The sequence below is a fragment of the Pelodiscus sinensis genome, chromosome 3 (assembly GCF_049634645.1).
Source record: "Pelodiscus sinensis isolate JC-2024 chromosome 3, ASM4963464v1, whole genome shotgun sequence".
NCBI classification, from domain to species: Eukaryota; Metazoa; Chordata; order Testudines; family Trionychidae; genus Pelodiscus; species Pelodiscus sinensis.
Window position 1 is genome coordinate 148,644,164 of NC_134713.1, and position 20,000 is coordinate 148,664,163.

Here is a 20,000-nt window from a genome sequence, read left to right on the forward strand (position 1 = left end):
TGATAAAGAAGGACGAAAAAAGAGGGGATCGGAGGGTGTTCCTTGAAAGATTTATGAGTGGTTGCGTATGGGAAACATATCCAGACTTATTATTTGTATTGTGGTAGCACTCCCTAGAGACAGACAGACAGACAGACACACACACACACACACACACACACACACTCCCCCTACCCCTACGCATTAACAATCTAAGTATATAACAAGATATAATAGAGATGGGAGGAATATAAGGGAACCGTGATATGAAGTGTCACTAACCTTTTTAATGTTTATTTTTAAAGCTGGTTTAGTTTCCCCTACTTTATATTGTCAACCATATTTTGATTTGCTGAACACTGTGAAGACTGAATAAAGTTGCATTGTTCTACAACAGTTTTGTTTATACGTAAGGCCTTGGGAGTTTATTAGTGCTTTACAAAGTTTGAGTCAAAAAGTTAATTTAAAGTAGTAGTTTTAATGGATACATTTAATTTTTTTGAGAAACATAGAGCATATATAAACCAAGGGGAAATTTTTAAATAGTCTTGAGAATGAAAATTTCACTTGTAATATGGAGGTGATTTTTGATATGCACATACTGTGATTAACTCTCTTCTTCTCAAGCCTAAGATCTCAGAAAAGATATCTACCAATTAAACTGGTGATGACTAAGAGCCTCTTCAAATGTTCCTTTCCCCATGCCTGTAGGAAAAGACCCATATCTATTTCCTAGAACCTCATTTTTTGAAGTAGAGTTTGTCACATATTCAAGATGCAAAAATTGTTAAACTGCATGGTGCAATCTTCAATGTAGTCTTATGACCTTATCTGATAAGTGCCAAGTCACACCCCCACAAGTTGGAAAGCAAAAAAGAAGTCTTGTAACACTAACATTGGCTCTAAAGGGCTTTAGTAAACTGAACATTTACAATATTTAGCATAATGAAAGTTCCTTCCTCACACTTCAGTGATGCTTTCCTTGTCTTCTGATATGATTAAAGTCTGATGTAAAGTTCTTCCTCTTAAATCACCTATACTGCATTTTGTAACCCCTCTTCCTTTGCTGGTAAGTGAAACTCACACACTTTAATGCACCCAAACTGACTATTAGGAAAAAAGTGAAAAAAACAGGTGTGCCACAGATTCGCAGGCTGTGCCACAGATTTGCTCAGGAAACTCTAATGCTATGTTCCTTTTGTTGGAAGTGTCAGCTTTTAGCAAAGTCAAATAAGATGCTTAACAAGCTACACGTCCTATCATTTTAGCTTTGCCATTGTCGTCTTGTGGCTCAATGCCAGAGATAGATTCAACACCTCCAACAGGACACAGTGACTTATCTTTTTTTTTTTAATGTTGCATAGATTTGTTTCTGTATTTGTTTTCTCCTGTAAGGTCAAGTGAAACAGAACGTGCAGTTAATATAGCTGTACAGGGAAATTCAGGCTGATAGGAGAATGGCAAATTTGATTTCTTCAGTAAAGGTGGAAAAAGCTCACATTTGCCTTGGGGCGGGTTTTATTTTTTACAAATGAAAAACAGTTCATCCTTCCTCTCTGAACCAGAATTTATATATCACACTGTAGATGGAGAAGAAGGTCAGAAAGAGCCAGCAGCTTGCTGAGCCACTCCATATCTATGGTATTTCTAGGGAGCCCAGCACCAAGATATCAATAACTAAGATTCACGTCCAGTTACCCACATAGATTCCATTCCACTTTTGTTTTAAAGGCACTTACTCTATCCCCCCTTCAGAATCAGAACCTATAATATCTCTGCAGCTCATGGTTACAACCAGAATGGGACACTGGCAGGCAAGGGAGATCACTGACCCACTGGTGTGAAAGAGGCAAAAGACTGAAATACAGCATGGTTTGTAAAAGGCAGAGAATGTTGGCCTTCAGATGGCACCTGGATTTCAGCTCCTATATGGCTCCCATTCTTATTTCAGTCCTGTCACTTGCAGGATTTTCCTTTACTCTCACCTATTAAAGAGATTGTAGTCTCCCCAGGACTCCACATTCTGACTTCCCCGCAGGAGGCTGAGACTGCCACATTCTCAGCTGTGATGTTTCAGGGTATGTATACACTGCAGGGTAAACTTTGGGGGTACTGGGACTAGAGTCAGCTGATCCATGTTAGGGAATCCTGAGGTTGAGCATCTACACTGTATTTTAACCCTGTGCTAAGACTTTTCCAACCCACACTTAAACCTAGGGCTCTTGCATTCACACTGCAGCACAGAGACCTGAGTCAAAGCAACCACATCCCAGAGCCCTTAGCACCTCTTAGCCCTCCTCTCCAACTCTAGCCTAGGACCATGCTGCACGGTGGGAAAACATTACTCTCTGCCCTGCATGTTACCAGGAAGCTGCTCATTTTGCAACAGGCTAGATTGGTTCACTCTCCATTGCAAACCCAGAAAGCTCCTCTTTCAGTAGGGTGGGTTGCAGATTGTTGGAATAAAGGGAACTATTGAAGTTGATCCATGCAATTGTGGGATAGTTCCAGCACCATGTCTACACTGCAAAGCAATAGGGCTCAGACCCTGGGTCTGGGCTTAATTTGAGCTTGAACTCTACAGGCCTGCAGCATCTTGGGAACCTGGGTCCAAGCTCAGAGTTAGCACAATTGCAAAGTAGGTGTAAAGAAAGGGGTGGGTTTGAGCCCAGGATGAAGCACAGGTTTACTTTTCAGTGTAGACATGCCATTAGGGTTCTCTCCCCTAGCACTGGGCAATCTGGTTGTTGTCCTTCCACTTACATCTCAACTTATCTAAAACGTCTGGAGTAAGCAAACAAACACTCAAGTAAGCTATTGCAGACTGTCCCTCTGAGTTCCACTTGCATGTTGTTTCACAGGAATTCGCCCAGTCCTGCAGAGGTACATCTCCAAGCTTAGCATAATGGTGAAACTTAAGCCCAAGTGCATTATTTTTATAAATACACTATATGTCTTTTTGCCACAGTGAAGGATGAAATGACAATTGCCTTTTTTTTTTTTTTTTTTTTTGCACATCATTGGTTATGGCATATTTGCACACAGGAGTCTGCAAAATACAATGGTCTGTCTTAGAAGCTGAAAAAAGCTGGTTATGAGGTTCACTTTATTTTATGTGGAAAAAGTGATATGAAGTCAGGGAAAACCTAATTAATACCCTGATGTTGCAAAGACCCACTTGCTTAACTGCTGACATGACACGTTAATCCCACAGGGTATGTCTCCGCTGCAGTAAAACATCTGTTGACTGGACCAAGTCAGCTGACTCAGGCTTGGGGACGGGCTGTGTGGGGTATAACATTGCAGTGTATTGACCCCTGGGCTCAGGACCTTTCCCATTCATGCAGTCCCAGAGCCTGGGCTCCAGCCTGAGCCTGGAGCCTACTCTGTTGCCTGAGCCCTGCCAGTCTGAGTCAGCTGACCTGGGCCAGTTGCGGGTGTTTTACAGCAGAACAGACATAGACAGTTAAATAAATGGGAATTGGGTTTATTTACACAAACACAAATAAGAAAACATTCATCTAAGCACCTGAAGAATAAGTCAGAGAAATGCCAGTGGCTCAAATTTTCCAGCATGACTTGTCATTTTAGGAGCCTCCATTTTGGGTGGCTCAGCTGGAAATGCCTGAAACCCAGACTCTGAAAATGCTATTCAAAGCATCGCCAAATGCGCATCCTAAATAAATAGCAATTTTTGAAACTCCTGGACACTAACGTTCTCATTTTAGAAGACCATAGTCTTTTGCTTGAGCATGACTCCTCGTGACCTCAATTGAGGTGCATCAAAGGGACAATTAAACCCTTAATGTCTGATTCTCATTTATACTAAGGTCAATTTACTGTGCTTTTTCAATCTTATAGGGGCTTTAAACCAGGATTTATACCCCCTTTAAGGCCCCTGTACACAACTAGGGCAGGGTAAATTGGTTTTAGTGTAAGAGGAAATCAGACCTTATAATTTACAAGCTTCTTACTTGCTCCCCTTATGGACATTTCAGGTATTCAAGATACCGCACAGAGGCAGAGAGGCACAGAGGCAGCCTGTACATTTCAAATGCATTACCAGGACTAGGTGACAACAGCCTTATTTTCATATTATTCTCCTCTCACTTTCTATTCAGCTTTACATCTCCTTACTCAGCATAGCATACCATGACCTTTTTTAGCACTCTTTTAAAAAGGCAAATGACTTATTACTTGTGAGCTGCAGCAAAAGAGTAGAAAAGTTATTGTGCAGATTGTGAATAACAAGCAATTTAGGAAGGGCTTATTATTGTCATCAGTCCTTTAAAGGAAAATTGAGCACACATATTTAGGAAGATTCCACACACACATGCTCCAAAAGGTGACCTTTCATTAGAAATACTGTTCTCTGAATTTTTGCCTATGATGTCCCATGTGTTTTTTGTTTAAAAAGAAGAAAACAGCTTAGAGAGACACTTTTTGGGGGGGAAAAAATCTGTTTTCCTTGCAACTTTCACAGGAGATTAAATGTATTTGTAAAACTTACAAAATTCAGGTACCTTTAGACCAGGGGTGAGAAACCTTTTTTGGGTTGGGGGCCACTGACCCACAAAAAGATCAGTTAGGGGCCGCACACAAAAGCCCCTCACCGACATGGCACCCAACCGAGAAGGAGAAAGACACCCCCCACATTCCCCTCGCACACCAGAACCTAGGGGGGCCCAGCCTAGTAGATTTTGTGTGCTCCAGCTCCACCAGTACAGGCTCCCCTGTGCAGGGAGGGTCCTGAGCCTTGGGGGCCGGATCCAGACAAGCCAGGGCCACATCCAGCCCCCAGGCCTGAAGTTCCCTACCTCTGCTTTAGACTGTGCAGACACTGTACATACCATTTATTTACTACTCGGTAATCAATTTCTTGCTTAGTTTAATTGCAAGCAACAACTTGAAGGGAAACTTGAAGAGAAAAGTTGCCACACTTGGAGACAGAAGTCTGTCTCACAACTACTCTTCATTTTTATATTTATTTCCTTTAGGTTCAAGATATTCATTGGTATAATGAGTCTGGGCCATTGATTTATTATCTGGGTTTTTTTTAATGTCATTACATTTTAGCTCCCTCTGCCTTTTTGTCATTGGGTTACATTTAAGCACAGCAAGATCGACTTTAAACCTCCTTACTCAACAGCTTTATTAGTTATAACATACCATGACCTTTCTCGACATTCTTAAAGAAAAAGATACAGTGTAATGTCACTTTACTTTGCTTATTGTTCTTTGTTGAGATGAACAAAGCATTTTCTACAGTGGCTATAGCACATAATTATACAGCTTTCAATAGCGGTGTCTTGGCACATATCAAAGTTCAGAAGAGCCTTTGGGAAAAAAAAGATGTTTTGTGACAGCCTAGGGAGGGTCTCATCTTTCCTTCAGAAAATAGTTCAAGGCTCTTCTGTCAAGCTTCCCTACTTAGAGCTTTTTCTCCTCCTGCTTCATAAAGTTTAAAGGGGATTCAGTGGAGTTCTATGATCTATTTCCTTTGAAAGATTGTTCCTTTGCACAGAGAAGTCCTTTGACTTCAAGAGTTCACAGATTCATGTCTTTAGGTATCATATGTCTGACCTTATCAGTTACTCTATTTAATGTAGCAGAAAAAGTCTCAACTCTTTGTGTTTGTCTGTTTTGCCTCTGTGAAATGATTTGGTGAAAAGACCATCCTTTTTAACACACCACTGAGAGGCCGTTTCTGACTGTAACCTACCCTGTGGCTCTTCTAAAAAAAATTGTCCTTGTGTTTTGTATATGGATGATTTCACAGTGAGAATAGAATTATACAAGGACAGACACACATTAAAAAAAATCTTTTGCTCTTTTTTTCCTAAATGATCTATTGGCTATTTTGGTGGCTGCTACTCTGGTTCCCCAACAGGCACAACCATTTAACAAACACAGAGATAGCGGCTGGAGTGCTGGGCCAGCAGTAGGTTTTCCCTTGCTTCGACCTACCCCAAAGGCCTTCATAATTAATTGTCCTTCAGAGATGAGGAAAGTTCAGAGACAGTGTGTGTAGCGATGTCTATTGTCTGACATTCAGTTCTCCTTCCCTCCGCTCTTTTTCTTCATTCCACAAAGGGTTATCAATAGGAGCAGAGAGCAAGCTCTCTTCTAACAGCTGCTGGTGATGGTTGTATCTTTCTGTAGAACATATTGTATTCAGCCATCTATGGATTAAATAGCTGAAAAAAGTTCTAACAACCTTTTTGAACTAGCAAGCATGTTTATTTCATCTAGATTACACAGCTATTTAACTATTTAAAACTTCTTCAGAGCCTCCTATTTTTACTTTGAGTGGAAGATTAGAAATTAGCATCATTATGGGAAACTATTCTGGGGAAATTTTGGTCAATACATGAACATTTTTTTTCTTTGTGTCAGTTTTGATCAGCTTCTTCCTTCCATGCCCAAAACAAACATAGGTTTTGAGGGGAGACGTGGATGCTTAATGGAATATCCATAAAAGAAAATATTGGTATAAACACCAACAGAAACAAACACGTGCCTGGTTATTTAAAAAAACCCTACTACAATGCCAATAACTTCAAACTGCAAAGAAGCTGTAGTTTTCTAACCGATTATTAATAGTGTTGCACCTTCTGTGATTAATTTAGAATCCTCTGTGGCATAATTATTAAACTTCATATACAACAGAACAAAATGGCATACATGCTTTCCTTGTTTACCCTAATGATATGCTAAACAAAGATATGGTGCAGTTAGCAGATATGTGAGAAGTACAGTCAAATTAAACCTGTCTATTAACAATTGTTACATTACTGTTGTAGTTAATAGGGTGAAGCCAAAAAAAAGACAAATACAATTATTCTTCTCTTGGACAGTTAAACTAGCAAACTAGGAAGGTTTTTAATTCACCAAGACAATATCAATGCTCTTCACAGACATAACCATATGACTTTAAAAAGAATAAGCTCATCAAAATATTCTGAGCCCCATGGCACGTCCTTCATGTTAAGACGAGCTGAAGAGAAACCAAAATCAATGATTGTACTGATTAAGTTGTTGTGCAAGGCATTTTGCAACAGGTTTTCTGTATTTAAGAAGAAACTACATATGAGGTACACACAACAAATACAGTAATGCAAAAATGGTCATAAAAAATTAAAGTTAGTCTTATGAATCTTTCATTAGAAACAATGAAAAGAGACACTGGTGAAGCCAGTTCTTTGTTCTGAGCTACTCTGATAGGGGCTGATCCTGCAAACAGACCTGCACTTTAAGAGCTTTACTCTTATGAAAAGACCCTTGGCTCTTTGAGTGAAGCTACTCTCTGCCAGATTGAGTCCATAGCTTTCCAGTGCTGGTTCAGTTTCTCAAACAGATGTTCCCTTTAAAAATTGACAAAAATAACATTACAATTAAGAACCCCCCCCCCCCACACACACACACAACTAGAGAGCTGTACCATGACAGACACCTACCTTATACGGAAAAAACTGCTAGGAGTTTTAAGGCTACTTGGTGTTTTTCGGATTACTCCCTACTGCAAATAACCTGTTAAGTACTGACTTGCCCTGAGCACTGTTTTACTCCTGATCAATAAAATAATAAGCTTGTATTTTAACGTTCAAAATATTTTGCTTTTCTAGTGTCATTCATGGAGAATGCTGTGCCAAATGTACTCCTCTCCTTGTTTGAGTTTTGAATGTTATTTTGAATGAAATCCTGAGATAGTTCCAGCTGTATGGTTTTTACAATTATTTACCGATAACCCCTTCTTTTTGTCTTTCCCTTTTCTCCTCCTCCCCCCACCCCCAAGATTGGCAAAGTCTTTGGACTCCTACTGCCATTTCATTTTGCATTCAACAAGGGGTAGGGGGAATTGAAACGTCAACTGGAGACTAAGAAAAGCATCAATTTATAGTGCTTTAGCCTTACACAATTCAAGATTTCTTTTGGTAGCTGCACACATTATACCCTCATCGCTTCAACTCTCTTGGGGCAGTGGCAGTAGTGAGGAATGGCTATTTCTTCCTGTGTGTGTACTCAGGCCTCTAAAGACTCTTATTTATTCTCTCCCATGTCACCTTGTGTACAGTCTGGTCTGTGACACTGATGGTGATTATGTCATTATTTTGCTCTGGGGGCTTTGGCACATCTGCAGAGCTGATGCACATCTTCTTTGTTACGCTGGCATACGTCCCATATCGCAAATGCTTCATTAGCCTTACTGCCTGCCTCCTTGCCAGACAAGAATGCCCAAATCCAAGCATCTTTTTTGCTCTGTTCTTTTGTATCCATGATGAGCCTTTATTCATCTTCCTAGTTCTTCCCTGTTTTCCATTTCCCTGTGTGAAGCTGAATTCCATATGGCCTCATTTCTCCCAGCTCATCCCAGATAAGCAGTGGGACACAAGGTGAATTTTAAACCCTTTTAGCCCACACTGATCCCTTACAATTCTTCATGATTTTTCATTCATTGCTGCAACTCAGTAGATTAGGAACATTTCAAAATTGTAGTTGCGGGGGGCGGTTAGAAGGAACCAATTAATTGTGTGTTAGGTCTTGATGTATGTTCCTACTGTTGGTATCAGGTAACAGTTATGTTAATTTTTTTCTTTTGTCACTACATCACAATATTTCATTCCAAACTTTTTGAAAAGTAGTGTTAAATTGCGAACGGGGAACTATTCTTGCAATCACGGTGTACCTGATAGAGGATGCACTGTGTTTTCTTATCACTGCTTCATAAATGCATTTTTCATGTTCTGTGCTTGATTATCCTATAAACCAAGGTAAACTTTTTCTCCTCAAAATGTGCTCAGAGCTGTTCTACACAAATCACACAGCAGAGTGGATAGTGCTGCTTCAAAGCAGGTTAGCTACTCAGATGTGACCATTCATTTCCCAGAGTTTAACTCACCCACATCCTATTTAAACATGGGGTGAGATCTTCAGCTGGTGTAAACTGGCTGCCAGAGACAAGAGACCCATGTTGATTTCCTGACAGCTGAGAATCTGGCCTTCCATAATATTAGTGTAAACTCAGATGAAGATTTAAGTTTTTAAATAAATATTAATTGATAGAATTCTTTTACCATTTTAGAACACTAAAAACTGAATATAGACCTGGCTTTGGAGTCTTTCCTTATCTTTAATGAATGTTCACACTCCTCCCCCACATACACCCCCAGTGGATACGTTTTCGCAGAGTGGAGTGGGTTTATAACGGTATGAGTCCCCTTGGCTTTAATGCACTCTCCTCTCCTCCCTGTCCTATAGGTCTTTGAATTGCTATTCCTAAGTGTATGAAGTATTTAAAAGCCTCATCGATATATTTTGAAAAGGCAGTGTGGGGCCTTTGGGAAACAACAGCTAATCATAGAGTGTGGCTAATTTCTATTACTTGAGAACCATGAAAGAGATCCGGTATCATCATAAGCGATGTCCACACCACCCTCCCACTCAATTGTCCCCTTTCCCATGACAACGAAGATGATTGAGTTGGTAAAACAACAGCGTTACAAGTTTGTTGTGACTCCATTCTTATGGCAGCATAGAATAAGCCCATCATAGCACCGTTATTTCAAACAACACCCCGTATGGATACAATTCAGTCCAGTGATATAGGTCCATTATAAGGCCATGAGGAGGGGGTTACTGGGCAAAACAATTATAAATGATGCCCATGAAAGGCCCATGCCATGTGCCAGTACAAGATATAATACAACCTTTAAAACTGAAGCCTCAGTACACTGATACAATATTGAAGTGGCACCATTTCCCTTCAAGATTAAGAAAAACAACATGAAGGCTCTCACAGCAGCTGGAGAATCAGCTCTATCTAGGGGTATGTCTACTCTACAGCGCTAATTCGAACTAACTTAGTTCAAATTAGTTAATTCGAACTAAGCTAATTTGAATTAGCGCATCCAGACTTAAAAACTAGTTCGAATTAGCATGTCCACATTGAATGGACCCTGAACCGAGGTTAAGGCTGGCCAGAAGCAGTGCCGGCAGGGCATCAGAGTAGGACTTAGAGCGTGGAGCTGCTGTCTCAGGCTAGTTGAGGGCTGTGCTTACAGGGACCCGACCCCCACCCCGGACAGACAGTTCTCACGGATTCCTCGCTTGCAAAGCAGTCCTGGCTTGGAGTGCCCTGAGTGCCCACACTCGGCACATCACAGCACTCGGCCATCAGCCCGGCTGCACTTGCTGCAGGCTGCCATCCGGGGGGGGGGATCAACTAAGGGGCTGCAGGAGAGCTTCCACCCCGAGGAGCCCGCAGAGCCACCCCAGTCCTCCCCATTGGGGGCTTGTACCCCATTCTTCCCTCACCTCCTTCCACTTGCCCCTTCCTAGCCCTCCTTCCTGATGTACAAAATAAAGGACACGTGTGTTCAAAAATAGAAACTCTCTTTATTGAACAAAACTCGGGGAGACTGGGAAAAGGAGCTGGGAGAGGGGAAGAGAGAGGGTGGGAGAGGGGAGGGCAACTAAAATGATCAGGGGTTTGGAACAGGTCCCATATGAAGAGAGGCTAAAGAGACTGTGACTTTTCAGCTTAGAAAAGAGGAGACTTAGGGGGGGATATGATAGAGGTCTATAAATGCAGGAGTGGTGTGGAGAGGGTGCATAAAGAAAAGTTCTTCATTAATTCCCATAATAGAAGGTCTAGGGGACACCAAATGAAATGAATGGGTAGCAGGCTTCAAACTAATAACAGAAAGTTCTTCTTCACAAAGCAAATAGTCAACCTGTGGAACTCCTTGCTGCAGGAGGCTGTGAAGGCTAGAACTAGAACAGAGTTTAAAGAGAAGTGAGATAAAGTCATGGAGGTTGGGTCCCTGGAGTGCTATTAGCCAGAGGGTAGAAATGGTGTCCCTGGCCTCTGTTTGTGGAAGGCTGGAGATGGATGGCACGAGACAAATGGCTTGGCCATTGTCTTCGGTCCATCCCCTCCAGGGTCCCTAGTGTTGGCCACTGTCGGCAGACAGGCTACTGGGCTAGATGGACCTTTGGTCTGACCCAGGACGGCCATTGTAAGCTCAGGGCTCAGGGTCGGGGGTCTCAGTGGACTACCTTGATTTTCATGCACACCTGCTCCTGGGTGGCCAGGCTGGCAGCTCTCCTGCCCTAGACGACCACTTTCCTGTGCCTAGTGCGGAGGTCATGGACGAGGTCCACGATGTCCGCACTAGACCAGGCAGCCGCCTGCCTCTTGCGGCCCCGGGCAGATTCCTGGGAGCCGCCAGCCTGGTCCCGGGAAGAGGCGGAGGGCTGGGTGGCAGCGGGTGGCTGGCTCGAGCCATGCCAGGTGCAGAATATGCTGGCTGGGTGCTGGCAGGCTTGCACCTGGCACGGGCACCGTAGCCAGCCCATGCCCCTTTAAGGGCTCCGGGGCCGGGAGGGGGGCAGAAGAGTTTCCCTGGTGGTGCCCAGAGTGGCCACCAGGGAAAGTTGGGGAGGGCTAGCCTCCCACTAGTTCGAATTAAGTGGCTACACAGTCCTTAATTCGAACTAGTTAATTCAAACTAGGCATTAGTCCTCGTAGAATGAGGTTTACCTAGTTCGAATTAAGTGCTCTGCTAGTTCGAATTAAGTTCGAACTAGCGGATCGCTAGTGTAGCGCCTATCAAAGTTAATTCGAACTAACGTCTGTTAGTTCGAATTAACTTTGTAGTGTAGACATACCCTTTGTGCTTATGTGGGCCTCATCACTGTAGTATCTGAGCACCTGCCAAATATTCAATAATAGAATGAACAATCTCTCTCTCTCTTTCTCTCTCTTCCTTGCCAAGCTTGTATGAAGACTAGCTCAATTAGCATGTGTGTGTGAGAGAGAAAGGTACAGTGGGAAGAGCTTCCTGAGAAAAAGCAGAGTTAAACAGAAGTTTTCCATTTCATTCAGAACAGGGTGAGGTTTGTGATCATTCTTAACTCTTGAGGGAGTCAGTTCCCATGGTGGGGACCGGATTATTTAAAAGTTCCACCCCGACACTCATGAGCCTCCCCCTTGCCCCAATGTCCCAGAGTTATTGTGGGGTGTTCTGATCTCTCAGGTAGCTAGGGCCAGACCAGAGGAGGAGTTTGACCTTAGCTCAGGGAGTCAGCATAAAGAGCAGAGGACCAGGGGAGTGGGCATTGCAAAGCAGACAGACTGCTGCATTGAGCGAGATGAGCAGGAGAACGCTGGCACACAGGCACAAGAATGTATTTAAAACAGCAGGCCACAACTTTATTAACTTCAATATTAAAGGAGAAGCTTTTAACTACCAGGCATCAGTTGGGTCTTTGGGCAGGGGAAAAGTGCTGAACGGCCTCAGGCCATGCAACCAGACAATGAGGGCAAGTTCTCTTAGGCAGCCCCCTGCTATTCAGTTCCCAGTTCAGTCCAATACAGAATCCCATGCAAGGAGGGGACAGATGAGAGGAAACTCAGTCTGTGAAGATTTCGGATCTCCTCTCACCTCACAGGCTCACCCATCCGTGGGGTGTGCGCTTGCCTTTTGCTGAGGTGCTGCCTTGGTGAAGCTTCTGACCTGCATTAGGTACCAGTCACAAACTGCAATATTTATTAGCCCTCACACTCTTCTTTGTTTATTTATTTTGAAATGTCACCTCCTTTGTCTTAACCCACCATATACCAGCTCTCCACAGCACTGTGAGGACAGTGGGAAAAGCCATGAACATCCTGCCAAATCTTTCCCAGCAAGAAAAATTCCTTGCCCGGCAAGACCTGGAAACCCAGCTTGGACAATTGCACCATCCGCAGGCAGTGTTCCCTTTAAGCTGAGTGCGTGGGCGGTGGCCCAGGAGAGATTCAGGTGCCACTCAGCTGATTGGCAGAGCTCCCACAATGGCAGCACGTGTTTCTGTTCATGGTGCACATTGGCACATGCCTTAGCACACAGAACAAAATTTATTCTGCACAGGATGGCAAAGATTAGAGGGAACATTGCCTACAGGGCAGGGTGGTTAGGAAAGCTTTTAGTAACAAGCTTGGATGCAGGGTGCCCAGAAATGCTTAATCATATGGCTTCACTGGAGCCAATCAACTTCCTTATCTCTCCCTCTCCAAATGATGAATGGGAGTCACGTGGAGGTGGAGTCATGTGGTGCTTGATCCCCACCTGTATTCTGAGCAGGGAGAGAGGCACGTGTTCCTTCCACTTCAGACATTCCCCTGCCCAGAGCATTACAGAGCCCCTGACCACAACCCCACATGCTAAGACAGAAAGGGGTATTTCCAGGCCTGGGACTTCATTCCTAGTGGCCCTCTTTCATCTCAGTGGGCTGCAAGATTGTTGTAACCCCAATGGTTTCCTGGGATAGGGTAGTTCTGCTAAGTGTGCTTGCATACCTAGAATTTGTGCAGTGAGCCATTTGAACGCATAGCACCCTTTGATTGGCTGTGTAGGGAGTGCATGGCTCTCACAGTCAGCATTGTGTGCAATCAGCACACCTCAAAGCTCATACGTGTGTCGCTTTGATAATACCTGTAGGAAAACAAAATGTCTTGTGGGCCCACCACTGTCCTCAATAAATGACAGATTACAGCGGTTACAACTAATCTCTCATTATTTCAGGCAGAACTGGCAAGGGTGCCTATACAGGCAGTCCCCGGGTTACGTACAAGATAGGGACTATAGGTTTGTTCTTAAGTTGAATCTGTATGTAAGTCGGAACTGGCGTCCAGATTCAGCCGCTGCTGAAACTGATCAGTTTCAACAGCGGCTGAATCTGGACGCCAGTTCTGACTTACATACAGATTCAACTTAAGAACCCCTGGCATTCCCAAGTCAGCTGCTGCTGAAACTGATCAGCGGCTGATTCCAGGAAGCCCGGGGCAGGGGCTTCCTGTAGTCAGCCACTGGTCAGTTTCAGCAGCGGCTGACTTGGGGACACCTGGGGCAGAGCAGCTGGGGTGCTGCTGGGTTGCTCCAGTAGCGCCGCCGCTCCTCGGCGCTACTGAACCAACCCAGCAGCACCCAAGCTGCTCTGCCCCAGGCGTCCTGATTCAGCCGCTGCTGAATCTGACCAGCAGTGGCTGAATCAGGACGCCTGGGGCAGAACAGCTGGGGTGCTGCCCGGTTGGTCCAGTAGCGCCCAGAGCGGCGCTGCGGGACCAACTGGCAGCGCCCCAGCTGCTGTACCACAGGTGTCCGGAGCAAAGCCACGGAGCACGGGGGCAGCGGGACAGCCCAGACGTGCCATGGCTGTCCTGCTGCCCTCGGGCTCCGTGGCTTTGCTCTGCTTTGCTCTCCGTCCCCCTGGTCTGCAGACCAGGGGGCCGGGGAGCAAAGCGGCGGAACACGCGGGCAGCGGACAGCCCAGACGCATCTGGGCTGTCTGCTGCCCGCGTGCTCCGCCGCTTTGCTCTGCTTTGCCCCCCCCCCCCCCCCGGTCTGCAGACCAGGGGGATGGGGGAGGAGGGGCAAAGCAGAGCCAAGCCTCGGAGCGCGTGGGCAGCGGACAACCCTGTCCGCTGCCCACGTCTTCCGCCGCTTTGCTTCCTCTCCCTGGTCTGCTGGAGACCAGGGAGAGGAATGGCCCCGTTCGTAACTGCGGATCCGACATAAGTCGGATCCGCGTAACTCGGGGACTGCCTGTACTAGAGTTTTATACCATGTAATATATTCTCTGTCAAAGCACTTTTAGATCCCAGCTCTCCCAGCAGAATTTCCCTGTGCAAGGGGCTGTTATTGGTGAAAGAGGCTCATATTCTTCAACATCCAGGCCCTGTCACCTGCCCTTTCTGTCTCAGTGTACAACACTCCTTTGTTGCCATTATTCCAGAAAACCTGTGGAGCATCCTCTCCACAGTCACTGTAAAGGAGCCAGAACTGGGTTTTCAGCCTCAACTTTGAATTTGCTCTTCTGGGCACAGGTGCCTGCAGTTCTATGGGTGCCTTCGTTCAGTACTTGTCAGAATGTGGTAGCATGGTAAGTAATGTTTCCCAGCATTGTAGGACATCCCTCGGAAAGCAGACCATGTTTAGACACAATGGGTCTGCATTAAAGGGGCAGTAAGTCAGACTAGTCTTGCATGTATCAGTTTTATTTCTCATTTAATGGCAGCTGTGTGTGTGTAAAAGTAACCAGGCAACTACGTTTTCTTTCTACTGTCCAACATATATTAAATCCCAAAACATCTTAAACTGTAGGCATTTTTTAGTGATTTTTCCGTACTGTTACAGTGCCATTAATGATGCAGTAGGTAAAGAGCTATCCATTGTAAATCCCTATATTCACACAGTTCTAGTGCAGGAGTAAAACCAGAAGAAAAATTCTGCAGAATGCAACTTGATAGTCAGCCTGCAAGTAAAATGTTTTTGAGAACTTGCTTGGAGGACAGGGAAAAGAGAAGAAATTAGCATATTTTAAGAGGCAAGAAATCAAAATCCTTGTAATTTAAGACCCTCTTTTGTCTGTTTGAAATGTTAATATGTCCTTATGTTTAAAATGTGTGTCCCACCTCATGGCATTACTGCATTTCAGTGATGGGTACAGGACTCCTCTGTCTTATGAATACTTAACCTGGCGGAGGAAGGATAAGATTCCCAGAATGGGAGGTCGGTAATAGATGTCAAAGGGGTCTTTTCTCCCCTACCTTTTCCATATTGCTAAATGGGAATCAGGTCCCAGACATATCCCTTCTAGATGCAAAGGGTCTTGCACTATAGAATAGTTGCTCTGTCTGTCCATCCATAGCATGTGAATTGTACGTATCAGGTTAATATCTATGTGCTCTGCACTGTGTCCCTACGTGGAGCCCTGGACTCCTTCTATGTGAAATAGCTTCATTTAAATGCAAATGATTAAATCTAGGGTGTTGCATAGTATCCATTTTCACTACACCACCACTTTTGTGTCTCTGACGTTATCAGACAGCTCAGCACTCTCTCTGTCCCTTCCCTTCCATGGGCGAGCAAGGCTGTTCTTTCCCCTGCTATAAGCTGCAGTGGAGGCAGCAGGATTGCTAATAGCCCTGTAGCCTAAGCCTTTTTGCATGGGAGAGAGGGCAGGGGGTTGACCCTCCCTTTACTCTGGCATTTTAAAATTATTTTAGGGTTGTACATGAAAGGGTTGATTCAGCTTTGTGCTTTATTACTAGTTTGTTAGGAAAAAGGAAAGAATGCAAACGAAGCAGTAAACAACAGTTTTAAACCCCCCCCCCCATATGTTTCCCTAATTTTTCTTTTTCAAACCCTTACAAGCTTGGCTGACGTGAGGCTAGAACTCTTCACTTCTCTGGAATAGCAGCTGGGGCACACATCACTAGCGTCAGCATTCCTGTATTCATTCTGCTCCTTCAGCACCACTAGAGCACTGGAGCCCTTGTGATGCTGGTGTGAGGGTCACTGTGGTGCGGAGGGTGACCGCATTGAGATCACTGTGATCCTCTCCCCAGATGAGTCACCCAGCAGGAGAGGGACAGTGCCCACAGGTGTGGAATATTTCTAGACTGCCGGGGACTGTTCCCCACCACTAGCTAGGTGCCCTCAGTGCCAAACTGAGGAGTGTGCCGTGATTCCAGCCTTTCCCTTTTTATATTCCAGTAAGCAAATTAGTTTTTAACATCACCAATCTGCAGAAACGCTTGGCCTGAAAGTGCCGCAGGCACAAATTTGAGTGAGGCTCAAAGACTGAATGCAATGATACTGTGGACTCTAGACTTCCATGAGGTGCCCCAGGCCACTTCCAGTGAATAAGTCACTGGGGTTAGTGCCGAGCTCCACTCCAATCTGAGAAGAGGAGATGACTGGGGAAATTATTTTAAATGATTCAATTATTAATTATTTCCCCCACAATTTAAGTATTATTCATTTGTATTTTTTAAATAAAAATACTTTTCCCCATATCTCTTCCTCTCTTTATAAGTGATGATGGAAGAGGCACTAGCCTTTTCATGCCTTGAGCCTATTTTTTTTTCTCCAAGGGGTCCAGAATGTTCAGTCAATTGTGTGATCTAATTAGCTGAAAATAGTTAATTTCCTTTACCTTATAAAGCACCTAATGCAGAAACTGTTAAATAATGTTAAGTGTCAGACTTAAACTGAGAACATTGGGCCATATGCTGCCCTAGCTTGTGCGCCAAAAAGTGTAGCTACTTACTCCAAAACCTGCCTCCAAATTCTCTGTGTAAGCCAAAGCCTCCTGCTTGGGATGCTGCCACACCAACTCAAAGCACAAAGATGGGCCCACGCAGCCATTCTACTTCCTCCAAAAAGAGGGTAGTGGTTTGAAAAATATAGAAAGATTCGGGGCAAAGGCCAAGCATTCTACTGGCTACCATGGAAAAACCAAACTGATTGCAAAGTAGCATTGCTTTGAGCAGCATTCACCTGGAAGTGCCAGAAATCTACGCCTTATAGCTACAAACTGCAGAAGGCTAGCCGCTGACGAAGAGGGCAAAAGGAGCATCTGCCCTAGGGTATAGCAATTTAAAATGGCCTGGGGCTTCTGGTCACCATGGCTGCCACTGCCTGGAGCCCCGGAACTTTTAAAATGGCTGCTGGAGCACCATGCCGCTCACTCTGGGTTACTCTGGGGAGGTAGGTGCCACTGTCTGGGTGTGTTGAGGGCTGTCTGTTCCTAGCCCTGCACCTCTGCCCAAGACTGCACCTCTACTGGGAGCACAGAGGTAGTCCCTCTGGGTATGTCTACACATTACTGGGTAATGTAGTCATCCGCAGTTGCAAATGAAGCCCGGGATTTGAATTTCCCGGGCTTCATTTGCATGAAGCTGGCCGGCGCCATTTTTAAATGCCGGCTAGTTCGAACCCCGTGCCACGCGGCTACACGCGGCACGGAGTAGCTAGTTCGGATTAGGCTCCTGTTCCACGAGGAGTACAGCTAGTTCGGATTAGAAGCCTAATCCGAACTAGCTACTCCATGCCGCGTGTAGCCGCGCGACATGGGGTTCGAACTAGCCGGCATTTAAAAATGGCGCTGGCCGGCTTCATGCAAATGAAGCCCGGAAAATTCAAATCCTGGGCTTCATTTGCAACTGTGGATGACTACATTACCCCTGCTAGTTCGAACTAGCGGGGCAGTGTAGACATACCCTTTCTCTCTACCATGTCCAGAAGCCCAGCGAGGCTGTCAGCTCCCCTGAGGCTAGCTCTATTTTCCTGCACTGCAGAGGGCACATCCTCTGGGTAGATCTGTCCTGATCCATTCAGAAAGGTAAGGTCTTCCTCTATGGCACCACACTGCTTGTTTCCACTAGGGTTCTCCCTGCAGGCTCAGGGATCCGCAAGGAGGGAGGGGGCTGATAGAGGTAGCTACAATTTCCCCTCAGTCCTGCATGAACTCAGCCCTGAAGTTCACTCAACTTAAGGTGGCATTAGATTTTGGTTGGCCCCCATCTTTGCTGTGGCACAGGGGTATTCCAGATGGAAATGGAGACAAGTGGATTGGAAAGAGTAGGGACCCTGAAACATAGTATGGGGGAGACAGTGGAGCTGCAGGATTTGACTGCCAAATGTGCCACCTAGAACTCTTGGTGAGGACTGTGGGATAGAAGGAATTTGGTCAAATGCTGCAGCCAGGGGAGCCTCAGAGTTTTCACTTGGCACCTTCTTAGGAGTCTGGTTATCACTTATTTGGGGCCATTGTGCTAGGTGCTGTACACACATCATGCTTATAAGAAGCACGCGGGATCTTTAAACACACACACCTATAGGGAAGAGAAAACAATTGTGCAATCTGTCCCAGTGCCAAAGAGCACAGAGTCTGAAAATGTAAAGCGAGAGAGAAGGTAGGTAAACCAGACAAGTGCAGGCATATAGTACAAGCAACACAAGCCTGTTTGTTACCTATAACAAGTTCCAGCCCAGTACTCTCACTGGACAAATAAGCACATGGAGGTGCCACTGCAGGGGAGGCGTTACTCGTTATAGGTCCACTCATGGGAGCAGCAGCTATGTCATGCACAATGGGTGGGAAGTCAATGCCAGCAGAGAGGTGGGGTGGTGCGCACTGGAGAAGGGTTTCTCTCTGCCTGTGAGAGTGGGTGTCATGCCATTTCCTAAAGCATATCAATACATATTTAACGGCTTGCTCACCCAACAGCCTCCACAAATGTCCCTCCTCCAAGCGGTGATGGAACTTACCTGGAGTTTCCTATGGATCCCTTCTCTTTTTGTGTTTTTCTCCCCACCTGGGAGTAGATTAGGACTCTAAATCACACCCTTTCCTCTGAATCTCATCACTGCTTAACATGATTTAAGTCAGCTATTCACCTTGCATCATTGTGGGCCCTTGTGAGCATTGTTCGTCCTTTTTAATATTTTTCCTCAGAGGAGCCATTTCCACTGAATCATCTTGTGCTGCTACTATGCCTTTGCCTGCACAGACTGGTCCATGCACCCTTAAAAAGCTGTTTAACTTGGAACTACACACACCAGAGTCCTCCCCCGATGGCAGACTTAGTCTTAGTCTTGGAGAGGGTCTGAGAGATGCTGTTTACACCTTATCCTTGGGTGAAGGAGCTCCTTGTGGAGTCGCTCACTGCTGCCACTATACAGCTCATCCAGCTGAAGGAGTGAGCCAGATTACCCCCATCCAACCTGTTTACCTCCCAGTCACACGATCTCGGGGGGGGTGCAGCTCTGCAACGTGAGCAGCCTTCACCAGCTAAAGACCTCTGATCCCACGTCCACTAGAGAGTTTGGCTTTTCTATTTGGCAAAATGACTTGTTGCCCGCCAGGTTGGCATGAATAAAGATATGTTTTAAATCCATAAAGTCCTGCTATTGGAAAAAAACCCATTGCTGTCTTTCTGGATAATTTAACCTCTTCTGGCAGGCTGGCATCTTGAGTGATCTGTGCTGCATTTATTTCTGCCTGTTCATAATTAGCCTTTAAAGAAACAAACCCTCACACTCTCCAAGAATTCTACTTTATATAAAATTTGAAAGCAAAATCTATTCTGAGCCAATCTTATCATTATTAAAGTATGTTTATCCAGCTTTGTAGTAGGAACAAGCAGGCTGTTGAAGGCCACATAGTTTTCAAACCTTGGTTGCAACACTCTA

General features: G+C 44.9%; 1 protein-coding gene across 12 annotated transcripts in view; it reads left to right on the forward strand.

Moving 5' to 3' along the window:
• Window positions 1–20,000, forward strand: part of PROX1 (prospero homeobox 1) — a 59,393-nt gene that overhangs the window by 26,239 nt on the left and 13,154 nt on the right. For 9 of the 12 annotated variants that reach the window (XM_075925184.1, XM_075925185.1, XM_075925183.1 and 6 more), the window contains one exon: window positions 3,978–4,051. The exons of the other annotated variants lie outside the window; for them this stretch is intronic. In XM_075925184.1, coding sequence (XP_075781299.1) covers window positions 3,978–4,051 — 74 coding nt within the window. The remainder of the gene's footprint in view (window positions 1–3,977; window positions 4,052–20,000) is intronic. 12 annotated transcript variants of the gene reach the window in all.